The sequence below is a fragment of the Cupressus sempervirens genome, chromosome 8 (genome assembly GCF_028749045.1).
Source record: "Cupressus sempervirens isolate cs-2001-9-10 chromosome 8, ASM2874904v1, whole genome shotgun sequence".
Classification (NCBI taxonomy): Eukaryota; Viridiplantae; Streptophyta; class Pinopsida; order Cupressales; family Cupressaceae; genus Cupressus; species Cupressus sempervirens.
Genome location: NC_143125.1, coordinates 568,326,688 through 568,344,275, shown reverse-complemented (window position 1 = coordinate 568,344,275; position 17,588 = coordinate 568,326,688). Strand labels below are relative to the sequence as shown.

The following is a 17,588-nucleotide window of genomic DNA, read 5'->3' as shown; positions in this document are numbered from 1 at the left end:
CATGTGGAATCTGATGAATGTCTTTGTCCCACCTCAATACTAGTCCTATCACACCCTTTGCTCATGATTGGAATGTACTATGTCATTCCTCCCAAGCTACTACCTTAATCACTTGGTGTGTAGCGTGATGTGTGCTTATCAACCTTTTGTGAATGTGCTTTGGCCAACGTCCATGTAGTAATTATTTGACCTGTCGTACCTCCTCCTTATTATATCCTAATGTCATTTCATGGTATTCCTTCATTACGTCCTTTGATAGTTTGACTTTTATATATGTTTCTTGGAGTGTGGTTAAAAGATACGACCCTTAGGTGTTAATTTTTTATGATATATATATAATATTTAGACTATTTACTTATATACTTATATATCTATATTGAACTTATATTAATTGTTGTATCATATTTATTAATAGATATAATATAATATCAATTAATATTATTAAATTTAGTAATCAATCCATTATCATTAGTTATTAATAGTATCTATAAATGTGATAATAGTTAGATATATTATCATCTTATTGATTTATAATGTAATTTATTTATTCTTATATCTTGATATTATTACTATGAATAATAATAATTTATGTTATTATGAATAATACAAATGATTAAGTAAAATAAATAGATCATAAATATTTGTGTATATAGTTTATCAATTATTTCTTTTTTGAATAATTGATAATAGAATTATTATTATTATATTTTATCTAGTTATAATTATAGGATTCTCTTTAGGAGGGGTCATGACAAGAAGTGTGAAAAATAAAAGAAAATCAAATATCATGTCCTCATTGTGGTCCCTTTAGTCAAATACATCATCGAGGTACAAGAAAAACATGATAGTAGGAAAAGCCATTATTTGCGGCTTAGTAGTGCCGACACTTGTGTGCAATAGAGTCAAGTTTTTTCAGTTTCCCATGGATTAAAGTTGTTGTAGAATTCTTGTAACAAGTTGTGTAGTGTACTAGTGACAATTGTGCAGTGGGATGCATGGTGATTGCATTGGAAGATATGTGTCAGTGGGGGATCATGGTGTTGTAATGTTAGGATAGAGTGGAAAATGTACTTGGTACTAGTACAATAGGTTACAAAAGTGAACGCATGGCAAGGCTAATGCAATGTAATGTGGGTGGAGTGATGTCTATAAATATATGGGCATGCGAACATGAAGTGAGGCACAATGAAGTGATAAGTATCCCTGTTGTTTGGAGCTTTCCTTGGTATTAAGGTGAAGTATGTGTAAGGTTGTTAGCATGTTGGGCTCACTGACCAGTCATAGCAAGAAGAAAAGATGGGGGATGTCAATCATGGAGGATGGGTAAGGCAAGGATAGAAGAAAAAGCATGCTCGTCAAATGTCAAGTGAACTAGTGTATCAACCTAAGCTGAAGGCACTAGTGTATATGCATAGTGAGTCAAGTTAGATAGAGCCAAGAAAGACATAGCCTAGGGGTGCAGAAGTTAGGGTAGAAGAATCTCCCTTGTCAGCATTGTTAATGTTGTCAGGGAGTGCAGTGTAGTAGGTTTTGTAGGAGGAATTGGGTAGTGATCATGTGGTGAGGGTGGAAGATAGCCCTATAGGGGTAGCAAAAAGATGCCAGAGGGATCGTGGTGCAGAGCACCCTAGGGTTTCACTCCGAACCCTAGTACCCAGTTAGGTAATGACCAAGGAGTAGGTCATACGAATAAAAGTTAAGAGATTATCGGCTTAACTTTAAACAGCTCAACACAAGGTCACAGGATCATAAAAACTATAAATTGGAAGTCACATTCACAAAAAAAAAACCAACCGCATCAGAACCTTGGAACTGCTCGATGTTGATAACGATGAAGAACAGCAAAGCAATGGAGAGCCAGAGTCTTACCTGTCACACCGTCGCAGAGCAGAAAACTGTCAAAGGAAGAAGGGTTATGATACAGCAAATAAGATCATCATTTGCAACAACAAAAATAAAATAAAAATTGTCAGACAAAAGGATGACTGACACGTTGGAAGAGCAGACTGCTGATGTCGACACTAAAAGGAGAGGAAACGTCGACAGTTACAGATGGAAGAATACACAGAGTCATGGTGGTTGGAGAATACAAGGTAACAAGAAACCGTTATAGCAAAGAAAAGAGCTGATAGATAGCTATTAAAATGGGAGCCGAATGATTCTGGGAGGCAGAAGTTTTTCTTTTGTCCTTGAGAGTGCGTTGAATAGCTAGGAAAAACTCTTAGGAGAAGAGATATTCTGAATTGCATTGTCATTTTCAGTTTTCAATAAAAGAAAGAATTTGAGTGTGTACAGTGTGTTTTTTTCTCGAGTTGCATACTAATTTCTGTTTGAGGTTGTATAGTAGAGTTGTGTTTAATAGTAGTTCTATAGATGGATTTCTCTTGACTTTCACACTCAGTCTTATGGAATGTGTTAGTCAGGAAGAATCCATCATGGGTAGGAGTGTAGTTAGTTCAGGAAATATGGAAAGGCTAGCCAGAAAAAGTAAACAAGTCCTAGGCGAGCATTGATGGCCCGGCTAAGGAACTTGTAGAGCAGAAAAGATACAGAGAGGGGGCATGACTGACCCTATTCAGTCATGGAGAGAAGACTTAAAGTGAGAGGTGAAACATTTTGATGGGGAGGAAGTCTTAGAGAGAGAGAGAGAGAGTGAAATTAGTTCCTCTAAATAGGGTCAATGAGATACCCTAGGAGACTCAGTGAGAGTCCAAGGGATCCTAGAAGAAAGTAGGATCTAAGATTGGGAAGATTTTTTTCCCCATCAGATTGGTATCAGAGCCAGGTTAAGATTTGGGCTTAATTTGTAAATGTTTCAGACTGTTGAAGAATCAGTGGGGGAATCAAACATGGTGACCAATGTGGAATTGGCCAAAGAAGTAAATGAACAAAAGGAGAGAAATAGACTCCTTGAGGAAACTCTAGAGCTTATGAGAAAGCGTCTAGATGAAGTTGCTGGTAAAGTAACAGGAGAAGCAGGGAGTTCAAGTAAAGGGGAAGCTGTGGCTGAGGAGGATGTCATACCAGAACCAGACCCTCCTATACAAGAAGAACCATTCTTGAAAGCCATTAAGGCATTAAGTGGAAAAGCATTGGAAGGAGTACCTGTATTTTCTGGTAAGATGGATACTGAATTAGTAATGGAATGGATAGAAGGCATGGAAAATCACTTCGATTGTGAAGGGGTAACTGAAGCAGAAAAGGTAAAAGTCGCTAAGTCTCGATTGAGAGGAGCAGCATTGACTTGGTGGAAATTCCTCCAAGAAGAGAGGAAAAGAGAAGACAAAAAGCCCATCGCAAACTGGCAAGCTATGGTGACAAAGATCAAGGAAAATTATCTTCCTGAAGATTATGAGATACAGCTCCATAAGAAGAGGCAAAGTCTAAAGCAGAAGGACTTGGATGTGGCGGCATATACAGAAGAGTTTCATAAGCTTTGTTTGAGATCAAGGGTGCAAGAAGAAGAAGCTGTGAAAGTTGCTCGGTATACTGGCGGATTGAGAGCAAATATTCAAGAAGAGATAAGTTTATGGGCACCAACTACTATGCATAAGTGTTTCCAATTAGCTCTGAAAGTGGAAGAAAGAAATAAGAAGAGGCAAGAATCCAACTCTAATAGAGGCAGAGGCCGAGGTTTTCATCGAGGTGGATATAAGGGTAGAGATAACGAGACTAAGACTCAAGAAGATTCTAAACCAGTGGAGCAAAACCATCACAACAATAATCATAGAGGAGGCTACCAGAGAGGTAGAAATTCGTATAATGGAGGCAGAGGAAGACATAGCTATGGTGGTAGAGGTTCACATTTTTCCACTATGAAGTGTTACAATTGCGGTAATTTGGGGCATCCTGCTTATAGGTGTCCAGATAAGCCTTCATCTTCACAAGGTGAAAGGAGAAATAATTATGTCCAAGAGGACCAAGTTAATTGCCATAACCAAGAGGTGAATCTTGATTCAGAGAAAGGAGAAAATCTCATGTTCCGTAGAATATTGCTGAAGAAACCAAGCAAGGAGGAGCCAAAAGAGAGGAGATCACTTTTCAGAGTGAAGTGCAAGATACTTGGCAAAGTTTGCAAGGTGATTGTGGATTCTGGTTCTACGGACAACATCATCTCGAAAGAAGCAGTCCAAAAATTACAATTGGTAAGAACTCCACATGACCATCCTTATAGAGTTACTTGGTTAAACAAAGGCCACAAGGTGTTAGTAAATGAACAAGCTTGGGTAGACTTTTCCATAGGGGGTTATCAGGACAGAATTTTGTGTGATATACTTCCAATGGATGCATGCCATCTGTTATTGGGTAGGCCATGGCAGTATGATAGAGATGCAGTCTACCATGGAAAGAAGAATTTATATACTTTCAAGAAGGATGGAACAACCTTCAAGATACAGTCTCTAATAGAAGATGGAGACACAGCAACAAATCAGAAATTGCTACTGATGAGTGGTAAGGAATTCTTGAAAGACTTCAAAGAAGAAGAAGAAGTTGGATTTGTTGTTCTGCTGAAGCCCAGAGAAGAGGAGATAAAGAAACCCAATGTGTTACCTAAGGAGGTCCAGGATATATTGGACAAGTACAGAGATATCATTAGTGATGGTACACTAGCTACACTACCACCACAGAGAGCAGTAAGTCATCAGATTGACTTTGTACCAGGAGCTTCATTGCCAAACAAGGCAGCCTACAAGATGACTCCCGAACAAAACAAGGAAATTGCCAGGGAGGTTCAAGAACTGCTAGACCAGGGATTGATCAAGAAAAGCATCAGCCCATGTGCAGTACCAGTTGTACTAGCACCGAAGAAAGGAGGTAAGTGGAGACTTTGCACTGATTCTAGAGCAATAAATAGGATAACCATAAGATATAGGTTTCCTATTCCTAGAATAGAAGATTTAATGGATTGTCTAGGCAGTGCACAATATTTTTCCAAAATTGATTTGAAAAGTGGTTATCACCAAATTCGAATGAGGGAAGGTGATGAGTGGAAAACGGCCTTCAAAACTAATGAGGGTTTGTATGAATGGTTAGTTATGCCATTTGGTCTTACAAATGCACCCAGCACTTTTATGAGACTAATGAATGAAGTGTTGAAGCATTATATAGGTAACTTTGTAGTAGTTTACCTGGATGATATACTGGTTTACAGTAAGAGTAAAGAAGAGCATCTCAAGCACTTGGAGATTGTGTTGAGAAGGTTGCAAGAGGAGAAATTGTCCATTAACCTGGAAAAGTGTGAGTTCATGAAGGAGGAACTAGTTTACCTTGGTTTTGTTGTGTCACAGAGTAACTTGAAGATGGATGATGACAAGGTCAAAGCTATTCTGACTTGGCCTACACCGAAGACAGGTACAGCTGTCAAAAGTTTCCATGGTTTGGCTTAGTTTTATAGGAAGTTCATTAGAAACTTCAGTGGGATATGTGCTCCAATGTTGGATACTATCAAAGGCGGAGTGAATACAAAATTTGTGTGGACAGATAGGGCAAATGAAGGATTTGAGAGGCTGAAGAAAGAGGTAGCTACTAAGCCAGTTCTAGTACTACCTAGTTTTGAGAAGCTATTTACAGTGGAGTGTGATGCTAGCAACATTGCTGTTGGAGCAGTCTTAAGTCAAGAGGGAAGACCTGTTGCCTTTTTTAGTGAAAGGCTAAATGAAGCAAAGTCCAGGTATTCTTCCTATGATCTTGAATTGTATGCATTAGTGCAAGCCTTGAGAAAGTGGAGGCACTATTTATTGCCCAAAGAATTTGTAGTGTACACTGATAACCAAGCTTTAAGCTTTATAAATACTCAAGAGAAGCTCAGTCTGCGACATATTAAGTGGATGGAATTTTTGCAATCCTATACATTCACCATTAAACATAAGAAAGGTCAGGTGAATAAGGTAGCAGATGCTTTGAGTAGAAGATTGCTGACAGTGCAGGAAATTCAGTTGAGGAGTATTGGAATAGAAGAATTTAAAGATCTCTATGCAAGTGACGAAGATTTCTCAGAAGCCTACAAGGTATGCTCATTTTTTGAAAACCATTTTCATAGTGAGTTTGCTAATTATACCTTACAGAATGGTTTGTTGTTTAAGGACAATCAGCTGTGTGTTCCAAGGGGTTCAATGAGAGAGAACCTGATACAGGAGAAACACAATGGATGCTTGAGTGGGCATTTTGGATTGAACAAGACTCTAGAATTGGTGAGTAGATACTATTACTGGCCAAAAATGCAGAAAGATGTAAGAAGATATGTGGAGCAATGTACAATTTGTCAAAAGGCGAAGGGAACCTCATCAAATGCTGGTCTGTACCAACCCTTACCCGTACCCAATAGACCTTGGGAATGTCTGAGTATGGATTTTATTGTGGGGTTGCCTAGGACAAGAACTAGATTTGATAGTATATTTGTAGTAGTGGATAGGTTCAGTAAAATGAGCCACTTCATACCATGTAAGACCACTAATGATGCCAGTCACATTGCCCATTTATTTTTCAAAGAAGTAGTCAGAATTCATGGGTTGCCAGTCAGTATGGTGTCTAATAGGGATGTAAAATTCATGGGTCATTTCTGGAAGACATTATGGAAAAGATTGGGAACTAATTTGTCCCACAGTTCTGCATACCATCCTCAAACTGATGGTCAGACTGAAGTTGTAAACAGAGTACTGGGAAATCTTCTCAGATGTTTGACAAAAGAATATGGACAAACCTGGGATCAAGTGATACCACAGGCAGAATTTGCTTACAATGATAGCATCAACAGGACTACAGGGAAAAGTCCTTTCCAGATTGTGTATGGAATGCATCCACAGGGAGTCTGTGAACTTAGAGAGCTAAAAGAACAGGGAGTGGTCAGTGGACATGCTGAGGATTTTGCTCAATTCATGATGGAGGTGCATGACCAGGTGAAAAGAACTCTGGTTGAAGCAAATCAAAAGTTGAAGGAGAAGGTAGATGAAGGAAGGAGAGAAGTGCAGTTTCAAGTTGGGGACTTAGTAATGGTGCATCTGAATAAGGCCAGATTGCAAAAGGGGGTTCCTACCAAGTTGCAGATGAGAAGAATAGGTCCTTGTAAAATTTTGGAGAAGTATGGGCCGAATGCCTATAAGGTAGATTTACCTAATGATCTAGATATATCACCTGTTTTTAATGTGCAGGATCTAATTATTTACAGGGGACCAGAGATGACTGAGAGCATTCAGAAAAGAGAGATAGATAGAGATGTTCGAGACATCAAAGTACAACCCCAGCCAAAACTGCAAGCGGAGAGAGTACTGGATTCACGGGTTAAGAAAACAACTCGACGTAGGGTTTACAGAGAATACCTCATACAATGGAGAGGGTTGCCAGCTGCAGAAGCCACATGGTTGGATGAGGAAGAGTTCAGAAGAAAGGGGATTAGTTCGGCATTGCTACCGACTAATCAAAATTGACATCTCCTTCACAAAGGGGGGAGTATGGTGCAGAGCACCCTAGGGTTTCACTCCAAACCCTAGTACCCAGTTAGGTAATGACCAAGGAGTAGGTCATACGAATAAGAGTTAAGAGATTATCGGCTTAACTTTAAACAGCTCAACACAAGGTCACAGGATCATAAAAACTATAAATTGGAAGTCACATTCACAAAAAAAAAACCAACTGCATCAGAACCTTGGAACCGCTCGATGTTGATAACGATGAAGAACAGCAAAGCAATGGAGAACCAGAGTCTTACCTGTCACACCGTCGTAGAGCAGAAAACTATCAAAGGAAGAAGGGTTACGATACAGCAAATAAGATCATCATTTGCAACAACAAAAATAAAATAAAAATTGTCAGACAAAAGGATGACTGACACGTTGGAAGAGCAGACTGCTGATGTCGACACTAAAAGGAGAGGAAACGTCGACAGTTATAGATGGAAGAATACACAGAGTCATGGTGGTTGGAGAATACAGGGTAACAAGAAACCGTTATAGCAAAGAAAAGAGCTGATAGATAGATATTAAAATGGGAGCCGAATGATTCTGGGAGGCAGAAGTTTTTCTTTTGTCCTTGAGAGTGCGTTGAATAGCTAGGAAAAACTCTTAGGAGAAGAGATATTCTGAATTGCATTGTCATTTTCAGTTTTCAATAAAAGAAAGAATTTGAGTGTGTACAGTGTGTTTTTTTTCTCGAGTTGCATACTAATTTCTGTTTGAGGTTGTATAGTAGAGTTGTGTTTAATAGTAGTTCTATAGATGGATTTCTCTTGACTTTCACACTCAGTCTTATGGAATGTGTTAGTCAGGAAGAATCCATCATGGGTAGGAGTGTAGTTAGTTCAGGAAATATGGAAAGGCTAGCCAGAAAAAGTAAACAAGTCCTAGGCGAGCATTGATGGCCCGGCTAAGGAACTTGTAGAGCAGAAAAGATACAGAGAGGGGGCATGACTGACCCTATTCAGTCATGGAGAGAAGACTTAAAGTGATGGGGAGGAAGTCTTAGAGAGAGAGAGAGAGTGAAATTAGTTCCTCTAATTAGGGTCAGTGAGATACCCTAGGAGACTCAGTGAGAGTCCAAGGGATCCTAGAAGAAAGTAAGATCTAAGATTGGGAAGATTTTTTTCCCCATCAGATCGACAAGTACAAGGGGTACGAGCTCTGCTTGAAAGATAATTAGAAGAGGTTGAAGGGTGACTGGGGATGTCAATATGGGTGAAGTGACAAGTGCCACAACTTAGTTAACTAGCCTTGTAATTCCAATATAGGAGTCAATGGACAAAGAGATGGGAGTGTTAGGAGTGTCTGAGCCAAAGCCGAAGACTAAGGGTGCTACACATGGAGTGGAGGAGTTGCAGAGAGCATTGGCCATAGAGAGAATCCAAGAAAAGAATGTGGAGTAAGAGGTTGCCTTTTTGTTAGTGTTGACAGATAAAGTCCACAAGGATGGAGCACAAATAGAAGCTAGATAGCTCTAAAGGGTGTTCGATGCAGAACAAGCACGGGTGTGATCATTGGAAGCTAAGTTGTGGGTGGAAAGGTCATGAGAAGATGCAAATGATGTGGAGCTTTGGGTGGAGTGAGCATGGGTGCAAAGATTGTAGGAGTCTCTAAGGATGGCATAAGCAGGTTTGGAAAGTTTGTAGAATGAGATGGTGTTACTATAGGTGCAGTCAGAGTCTTTTAAGGATGCAGTATAAAAAATGAACACCATGTCATTGCAGTTGCAAGAGTGGTTGAAAAATTGTGAGGCAAGGGTAAGGGAATTATAGTAGTGACCTAGTGAGACAAGAGTGGATGTGGAGCATTGGAAAATGGCAACTGAACAAATGTATCAAGAACATGACATGGCTCAACAGCAAATCACTATGTTAGGTATCAACAAGTTAGTGGATAATGTGTTTATAGATATGCCAAGGATTGTGAAACTACATTGGGAAGCCACATATTAAATGGGTCTATATTACTAGTTGGTCTTGATGGAGCAATGATGGGAGACCTAGTTTGTAGATAGATAATTTATGCAATTTTGCAGTGGAAAATTCTTAATACTAATGGGTGTTGTTTGGGTGTGAGGGGGATCCATGCTAGGAGCTTCATTGTCTAGGACAGTGCCTAGGGAAATGCCCCTAGATGAAGGGCCTAGCATGTCACCTCCACAAGGAGGGCTAGAATACATATTTTCATTGGAATGTAATTGTACCTTTTCCATTATAATAAATAAAAGTGTGTCTTTCCATGGCAAGAACGGTGACGTGCATCATGTGCAAAGAAACTGGCTGATTATTATTGATATATTTGTGCTTCTATTTTTGTGGTATTTTTGTAATATTTTGGATGTTCTTGGTATTTTTACAATATTTGGATGTATGTGGAATTTTTGTGAATATTGAAATGTTGTTGAGGCCCACAAAAAGTGTAAACTAGGAATATTGAGAGGAAAATTAACCTTCACTGATGTTGAATAAATAGATGTGAAGAAGAAGAAATAATGGGTGCTTAATTAAATATGAATATGAACTTGTACAACATTTGGAGAGCAGAAGTGTGGGAAAAGTAGAAAGTGCTAACTCATGAAAGGCAAGAAAAACTTGAGTGGAAAATTCTATGTATATTGATAGCCTTTGTAGATAAGTAAGAGCTAAGGTTGTGATTTTTCTCTAGGTTTGTGTCAAAATGGATATTTATGGGACCCATGAAAAGGTGTTGAGGCCTAAGAAGGCACTGTGACACACAAAAAAGGTATTGGAAGGCCTGAAAAAGGTGCTATGAGGCCTTGGAAAAAAAATTTGGACCTATGAAAGGTGTTGGATGGCTTGAAAAATATGTTTGAACCTATAAGAGGCATTGTGAGCCCAAAAAAAGAATTTGGGCTTGTAAAAGGCATTGGGTGGCCTATAAAAGGCATTTGGGCCTATAAAAGGTGTTGTGAGGCTTGGAAAAGGTGCTTTGAGCCTACAAAGGTGTTGGATGGCCGAAAAAGGTGCTAGAGTAGGCTATTGTTGTCTCTCAAATGTACGCTTACTTATTTTGTGCCATTTTTGGGTGCCGATGAAAGAGTCTGACAAATATTGGCTGCAATCTAAGCCACACCTATAAGTTGTAGAGATAAGAAGTGGGGTCACAAAGGCATTTTGGGATAGCATTGATATATTTGTTGAAGGTGTTGGATCAATCATAGTCTCTACAACATAAAAAGGTTGAAAATCCTTCAAGATTTTTTTTCTTGTTTGAGGAACAAAAGGGGGAGAAAAGGAACACAGGCAAGACCTTTTTAGCTATCCATGTTGTGCAAGATTTTTCCAAGCTCAAGGAGATGTTTCAAGACATAACGGCATTGCTTCTTAGTCTCTTGTAGTAGAATGGATATTGAATAAGACAAATATTTTTCCATAAAATAATTAAACTTGTTTCAATATAGTGGGCCTCATCATTGATTTCATATAAAACTAATCAAGGTATGCAAACCTATCTTGAAGGAGTGGCAATTATAGATGGACACCAACTCAACATGAAATAAATGGATCATCGAATTGAAATATATAAAAATTATTTATAAAAAAATTAATAATATGCTCATGATTTGTGTTATGAATTATTTATGGCCTGTTTGAGATATGTTTTTAATTGTTTGGACTAATTTTTTGTTGTTTTTGAAGATTTTTTATTATTATTTTTTTAGGCAAAAGTGGCAAGCCACTATATTATATTTATAAATCTAGTTCAAAAAAGGTCAATAGGAAAGAACTAGTAAGAAAACCTAGCATCATCCCTTATATTTACATCGATCATAGTTTTTGAATTTACAATTTTGACTCCAAAATAGGAGCAGAAGTTTTTACAAAGTGGAGAATATACTATCTCCCTTGAAAAAATATCCCAAAAATGAATTTGAAGTCTTATACTCTAAGGTGGAAGTGTTTGAAAGAACTTCAGCAACAATGCATGCCACTTGAGTCCTTGAAACCTTTTAACCATGGAATTCAATGCTAAATTTGCACTGATTACTTTGTCTTTTATGTCTGTCTTTCCTTTTGTCTTCAGAACAAGGTTGTTATCATTGTTTGAAGAAAATTCATCTATAAAACTAACCTTCAGAATTGTGTAATTCAATTTCATTTCCACAATTTTTTTAATGAGCTCTGGCAATGAAATTTCTGACTTCCCAAAATTATTAGTGAAAAATGAAGAGATTCCATCGAGAACACTTGGAGATATGCCGTGGTACTCATAAAAAACCACCACATGCTTCACATTTGCTAACTTGGCTACTTCAATAATGTACAAAGCATCATTTGTGGTAACTTGAGAATTGGGACCATCCTCTAAGGGTCCTATGGATACCATTGCTTTGTTGGCATTTCCTATAGCTTTAGCAATGGATTATGCATCCTTAATATCAAACTCCACTGCATTCAGACGTCTAACATCCTCTACACCAATTATCTTATACTAAATGGAAAATTGTGCCAAGTCTTGAACAAATGAGAGGTTTGTAACACCAACTCACATAGTAAAACATTACCACAGCAGCATTTGTGAGATCCTGGCACCAAACTGACCTATTTTACCTACTCCAAACATTGTTCTGGCTTCATGCTACCTTGATTTACCCAGCCCGAAAGGATTTGATTTGTAACTTAACACTAAAGATGATGAATCATTTACAAGGGGTTCTAAATCCTCATCCTCACTCTTCTTTTTGAAACCCTAGCTAAAATTCTTTAAAAATGAGGATTGTTGGGCTGTAACTAGTAACAAACTTTTTGATTTATACCTTCTATGAGCTTTGTGATTTGGAGTTACAAATAAATTTTGGTTATGGGCAATTTTGTGTGAGTCACCTAGTCGGCCTAAAAATGGCGATGAAAGAGTTGCCATGTGTGTCGGCATGATCGATGCTGCATGTGAATATTTACTGGGCACTAATATATATATATATATATATATATATATATTCACTGGGCACTAGACGTGGCTTTTATTATTGTTTATGCATAGCAATAATCTTTTTTAAGTCCTCATACTTTTCAATGATTGATGGTGGATTGAGAGATGAGAAATGTACCCCATCACACCCCATATTGGAGAGATGATCTACCACATGATTGTCTTCCTGAAAGATATGTGAGATACATATATCTTGAAACTCGTCTGATTACTTCCATACCTGGTTGAAAATGTATTTTAATTTTTGTGAATATATTTTTGTATGTATGCAAGCATTAATTATAACTAATGAATCTCCTTTAATGTGTAATCTTTGATATTTCCCTTGCTTTGCAAGAATAAGACCAACTAAGAGGGTTTGCAATTCCATCATGTTATTAGTTCTAGATGGTAGAGGAGAAGCAATAATAGCCACTACTACACCTTGTGAATCCCAAATACATGTGCCCAATCCAGAAGGACTTCGATTTCCTCAAGAAGCCCCATCAAAATTCAGTTTCCAGAAGCCTCCCGAAGGATATATCCATTGAATTGTAGACTAAGCAACCAAAGAGTGGTTTGGCTATTTAATTTTCCAACCATTAGGAATGAACAGTTGCTTCCATTGTTGAATGATTTTAGAGTCCCATGCTATAATAGTAGGATTAAATTTTGAATGATGCAAACTCGAATTTGTTACTTCTGATATTGATTTTTTATTGTTTTTTACTGTTTTTGTTCATTTTTTATGATTTTTTACTATTTTGGTGATTTTTTATTGTTTTGGTAATTTTTGAGGATTATTTTAGTATTTTGGTAATTTTTGATGATTTTTTACTATTTTTGGTAATTTTTTATATTTTTTACTGTTTTTGGTAATTTTTGATGATTTTTTACTATTTTTGATAATTTTTGAGCTAGAAAGAGTAGAAAAGGGGAAGGATGTGAGAATTGTTGGAATATGGAAATCATCGGGGTAGGCATGAGGGCCAAAAGGGATTTTTAGGAGCACATAGAGAGCTATGGAGACAAAATTGGAGTTTTTTGAATGAGTATCCATTTATAAAGGCCAAAATGGAATTTAAGTGTAACACCCTGCTCAGGAACCCAAGAGAAATAAACCTAACATGTTACAATGTTTACTGAACTATATTTTTTAAGTTTAAACAACATTAAAGTAATAATGCAAAAGCCATGTACACATACACATCAAGTACACATAAGAAATTACAAATATAATTTTCCATTCCTCAAGAGTTCCTTCACATTGAGTTACATTTAAGAAGTTTATAATAATTAGTTTAAGTCTCAAGTACAAAATCTCTTGATCATAAAGAAATAATAGATACATTATCACATAAGAAAATGCATAAGTACAACTAATAATATGAAACCACATCTAATCAATAATATCCATTTCACATCATAGGGTATGTGAAAATAGATACAGGTACATCAATATACAATACAATATCCCATAGGATCTCAAAACACATGATACATAGATACATCAAATGAATAGAAGTCTCCAAGATAAGAATAAGAATTATAATGGTTCCACTATATCAATGAAAATCCAATAGCTAGCAATGTAAGGGGGACCTAAATGGTAAGAGGACACTACCTCCCAATAGCATGGTCACCTAATCAGGTTCCCACTCCCACCGAGCTGTAGAGATAATGTACGATCCACACACAAATAATCAAATCATAAAATAATCCTAGGCAAGGAATCCTAATAGTAATCTATCTCAAAGGTACCAAGACACAAGTAACATCTAATCCTAGAGGCAACAAATACAATAGGAAACCTAATATGCATGTGGGAAAGAGTTATCACATGAGCCAACTCTAAGGTTACCATGGCAGCCTCTCTAGACTCTACCCCCCTAGTGACTCTATGTGGCATCAGTATCCTCTCTTATAGACAAGACATAAAAATGAGGCAAAGTTGCAACCAAGCATCCTCTCTACTCTCATCCTAGCCTATACTAGCACTCAAGGCATTGGCGAGGTAAAACATTGACTTTTGTTAATTCATTTTAACTTGATTAATAAAATGTTAGCACTTATTAATACAACTTACAATGGGTTACCCAGGCAACCTCTTTAGGGCTCCAACTTCTACTGCAAGCCACTTCCCAGCATACACATAGATATCCTACCCTAAGCTCATTAAAGAATATCTCATAAAATTATAATATTCACCTTAGTCCTATACAAGCAACTGAAAAGCACCTATAGATAAATCACAATATTCACCTCAGTCCTATACAAGCAACTGGAAAACACCTAATAGATAAATCATAATATTCACTGCAGTCTTATACAAGCAACTGGAAAGCACCAATAGATAAATCACAATATTCACCTCAGTCCTATACAAGCAATTGGAAAGCACCAATAGATAACTGATTGAAAACCTCATAGGTTACACCAAGAAAATCACAATACATGAGCTCACAAAAAATACTTGATCTCATCACACAAACATGTGGATATAGCACGTTGGTTGGGAATAAAATAATCATGACAAAATCACATAAAAGCATCACAAAAACAACCACTTCCCAAGCCTCTCGTAAACATGTCTATCTAATCAAACTCTTAGGTTTCCCCCAAACCCACCACAAAATAAAACATGACCTCTCAACATGAATTTAAAACAAGTGTAGCTATTTAGTCTCTCTTTTTTTTAAATATAATTTCATAAAAATTGATTTGTGTCAAATTCAAGTTTTCATTTCACAATTGGATAAAGGTTATCAATCATGCAATATTATCATGTTATTAATTTAAATAATCTTAGATGATGAATGATTTAATTAACAACATAAATGCATATTATTAGATTAAATCTTAATATCAATTTCATTTCTAAAATATAACTTGGCTTTTATTTAAGTCTAATATTAATATTTACTTTTCCTTTAATTCATAATACAACTCGAGATAACTTAAACTTAAAATTATAATTATAATTAAGTTATTTACAATTTCTCTCACAATACTAATATTCATAACTAGATGATTATATAGTTAACTCTATTATATCTTCTCTAAATTACAATTATTTATTATTATCTTTCGAGTTTTATTAATAAATATAAAATCATTTATATGCAACTAGTAGTTTAACTAAACTCAAAGATTCTTTAATACCAACATCCACTTTACAACTAAATGAGTAGTATTAATTTCATTTTTGAAATTAATAAATAGTAATAAATTTATTTTTAAAAATATATATTTTTTAATTTAATTTTTTATTTTTATTTTCAAAATTAATAAATAATTCCAAACAAAGTTTGTTTATTTTTTTAAATAATAAATCTAAATATTATATTATATTTTTATAAGATAAAAATAAATATACAATTAGTATTTTCGCATGCATTTGATCTCTAAAATCATGCAATCATAATATACTTAGTTTTCTATATTTAGTATATTTGTTTTCACATGCATGCATAAGTTTAGTTACATGTTTTCCTCTCAATTAATCTTTTATTTTTCCAATTAAATTTTTTTAGATATAAGAAGAATATTTATCTTTATTTGGAAAACTTATGATAATCACATGAAAAATTTAAGTTCAAACCCTAGTTGTTCAATTTGTTGCTTTCTTCCAATTTTCATAATCGAATTAGAAAGGGTTTTAAAAGAATACAGTCATAATAATATTCTAAAATTTTCTATAGTTTTCCTCAATCAAGTTTTCTTGATCAATACATTTTCCTTTTCAAAATTGACAACACAATTCTTTATCCAGAATCAATATAATAAATTAATAAGCATTACGCAAGCACCCAAGAAGACACAAAGTAGATAGATCTTTCAATAAAATTCTACACTGGGTTTTCAAACCCTACCTCAAAAACATAGCTAAAATCTAAGACAATCTGTGAATGCATGCATATCCAAACCCTCTGAAACTTTCACCAATTCTTTTGATCTAATTCTGAAATTTTGCTCCTAAAGCCTCTGTGTGTGTAGAAATGAGTTTGAATCTCTAAATAAATAGTTCCACTCTTCCTAGGGTTTTCAGTTTTCGAACATGCAAAGGCCTCTCCTTACAATAAACTTTTATTATTTAATCTTTTCATGCATCCTTAAAGAACTTTTAAATTAAAATATGCTTTTATTTTATTTTTCTCAACTTTATTAATTAGTGCAAGCACTAGTAGTTTATTATTTAAATTAATAATAATAATTAAATTTTATTACTTAAATGCAACACTAATTTAATTATTATTAATTAAATAATTATAATAAAGCAATATCAAATTATTAATCTTTTAATATTTTAATTCTCTTGTTATCCAACATCTTAAATTAGACTTTTAAATTAAGTCTTTCGAACTAGAGTACATATTTAATTAATTTTTAATGAATTAAATATCATCATAATCTAATTTCTTTTAAACCAATTTTCTAAATTTAGACTTATAAATTAAGTCTTTTAAATTAAAGCACATATTTAATTAGCTTTTAATTAATTAAATATTCTTGTATTCTAATATTTTTCTTTTTAATCAAATAATATTCAATAATTATCAATATTGTATGATTAACCCAAATATTATAATTAAATCATTTATGAAATAGATTGCATAGTCAAATCCACATAAGAGCAACATTACCAAAATTGACTTAAACTCAAAACCAAACAACACAGACAGAGATAAACTCATGGATTTAAAAAGGGTGGAAAGTCAAATACATGTCCTCATTCTTAGGAAAAGTAATTAGGCTATGGCTAGGATTGGACCTAAACATGATCTCCCCATTCTTACCATTGAGTTATTGTTATAGGGCATGCTCATCCTGGCAATTCAAAGAAGTCGATGCCTGGTACCTGAAACCCTATATAAAGATGAGCATGTACATGTGCATCTATGTCTAAGCTAAATAGACAATGGTGGGGAGTGGTACATCTTGTAGATCCCAACTAGCAGGTAACTACGAATCCCTCTCTTAACCACATCAGACACATTAGACAAAAAAATAAAACAGACAAGCACACCATACACATGCAAGTATGGGGTAAATGCTATAATAATTCTTGAGTAAAAATCATCACATATTCAAACATGGAAAAATCATCATTGTAAATATAAAATACTCATGATTTGATATCATCATGAGGGCAACCACATTTACTAACTAAGAACTATTAAAGCATCATTAATGCACTAGTAATCATAA

At 35.4% G+C, this 17,588-nt stretch overlaps 1 protein-coding gene and 1 pseudogene across 1 annotated transcript; one reads left to right on the top strand and one right to left on the bottom strand.

The window, feature by feature from the left end:
• The first annotated feature begins 1,831 nt into the window (after positions 1-1,831).
• Positions 1,832-7,424, top strand: LOC149543668 (uncharacterized). Its single transcript, XM_089795825.1, has 5 exons — positions 1,832-1,912; positions 2,820-4,815; positions 5,110-5,352; positions 5,572-6,008; positions 6,225-7,424. Exons 1-5 carry the CDS (start codon positions 1,832-1,834, stop codon positions 7,422-7,424), a joined length of 3,957 nt encoding a protein of 1,318 aa, XP_089651951.1.
• A 3,865-nt stretch (positions 7,425-11,289) lies between these two features.
• On the bottom strand, positions 11,290-12,332 carry LOC149543667 (protein PLASTID TRANSCRIPTIONALLY ACTIVE 16, chloroplastic-like; annotated as a pseudogene).
• Between the last annotated feature and the right edge of the window lie 5,256 nt (positions 12,333-17,588).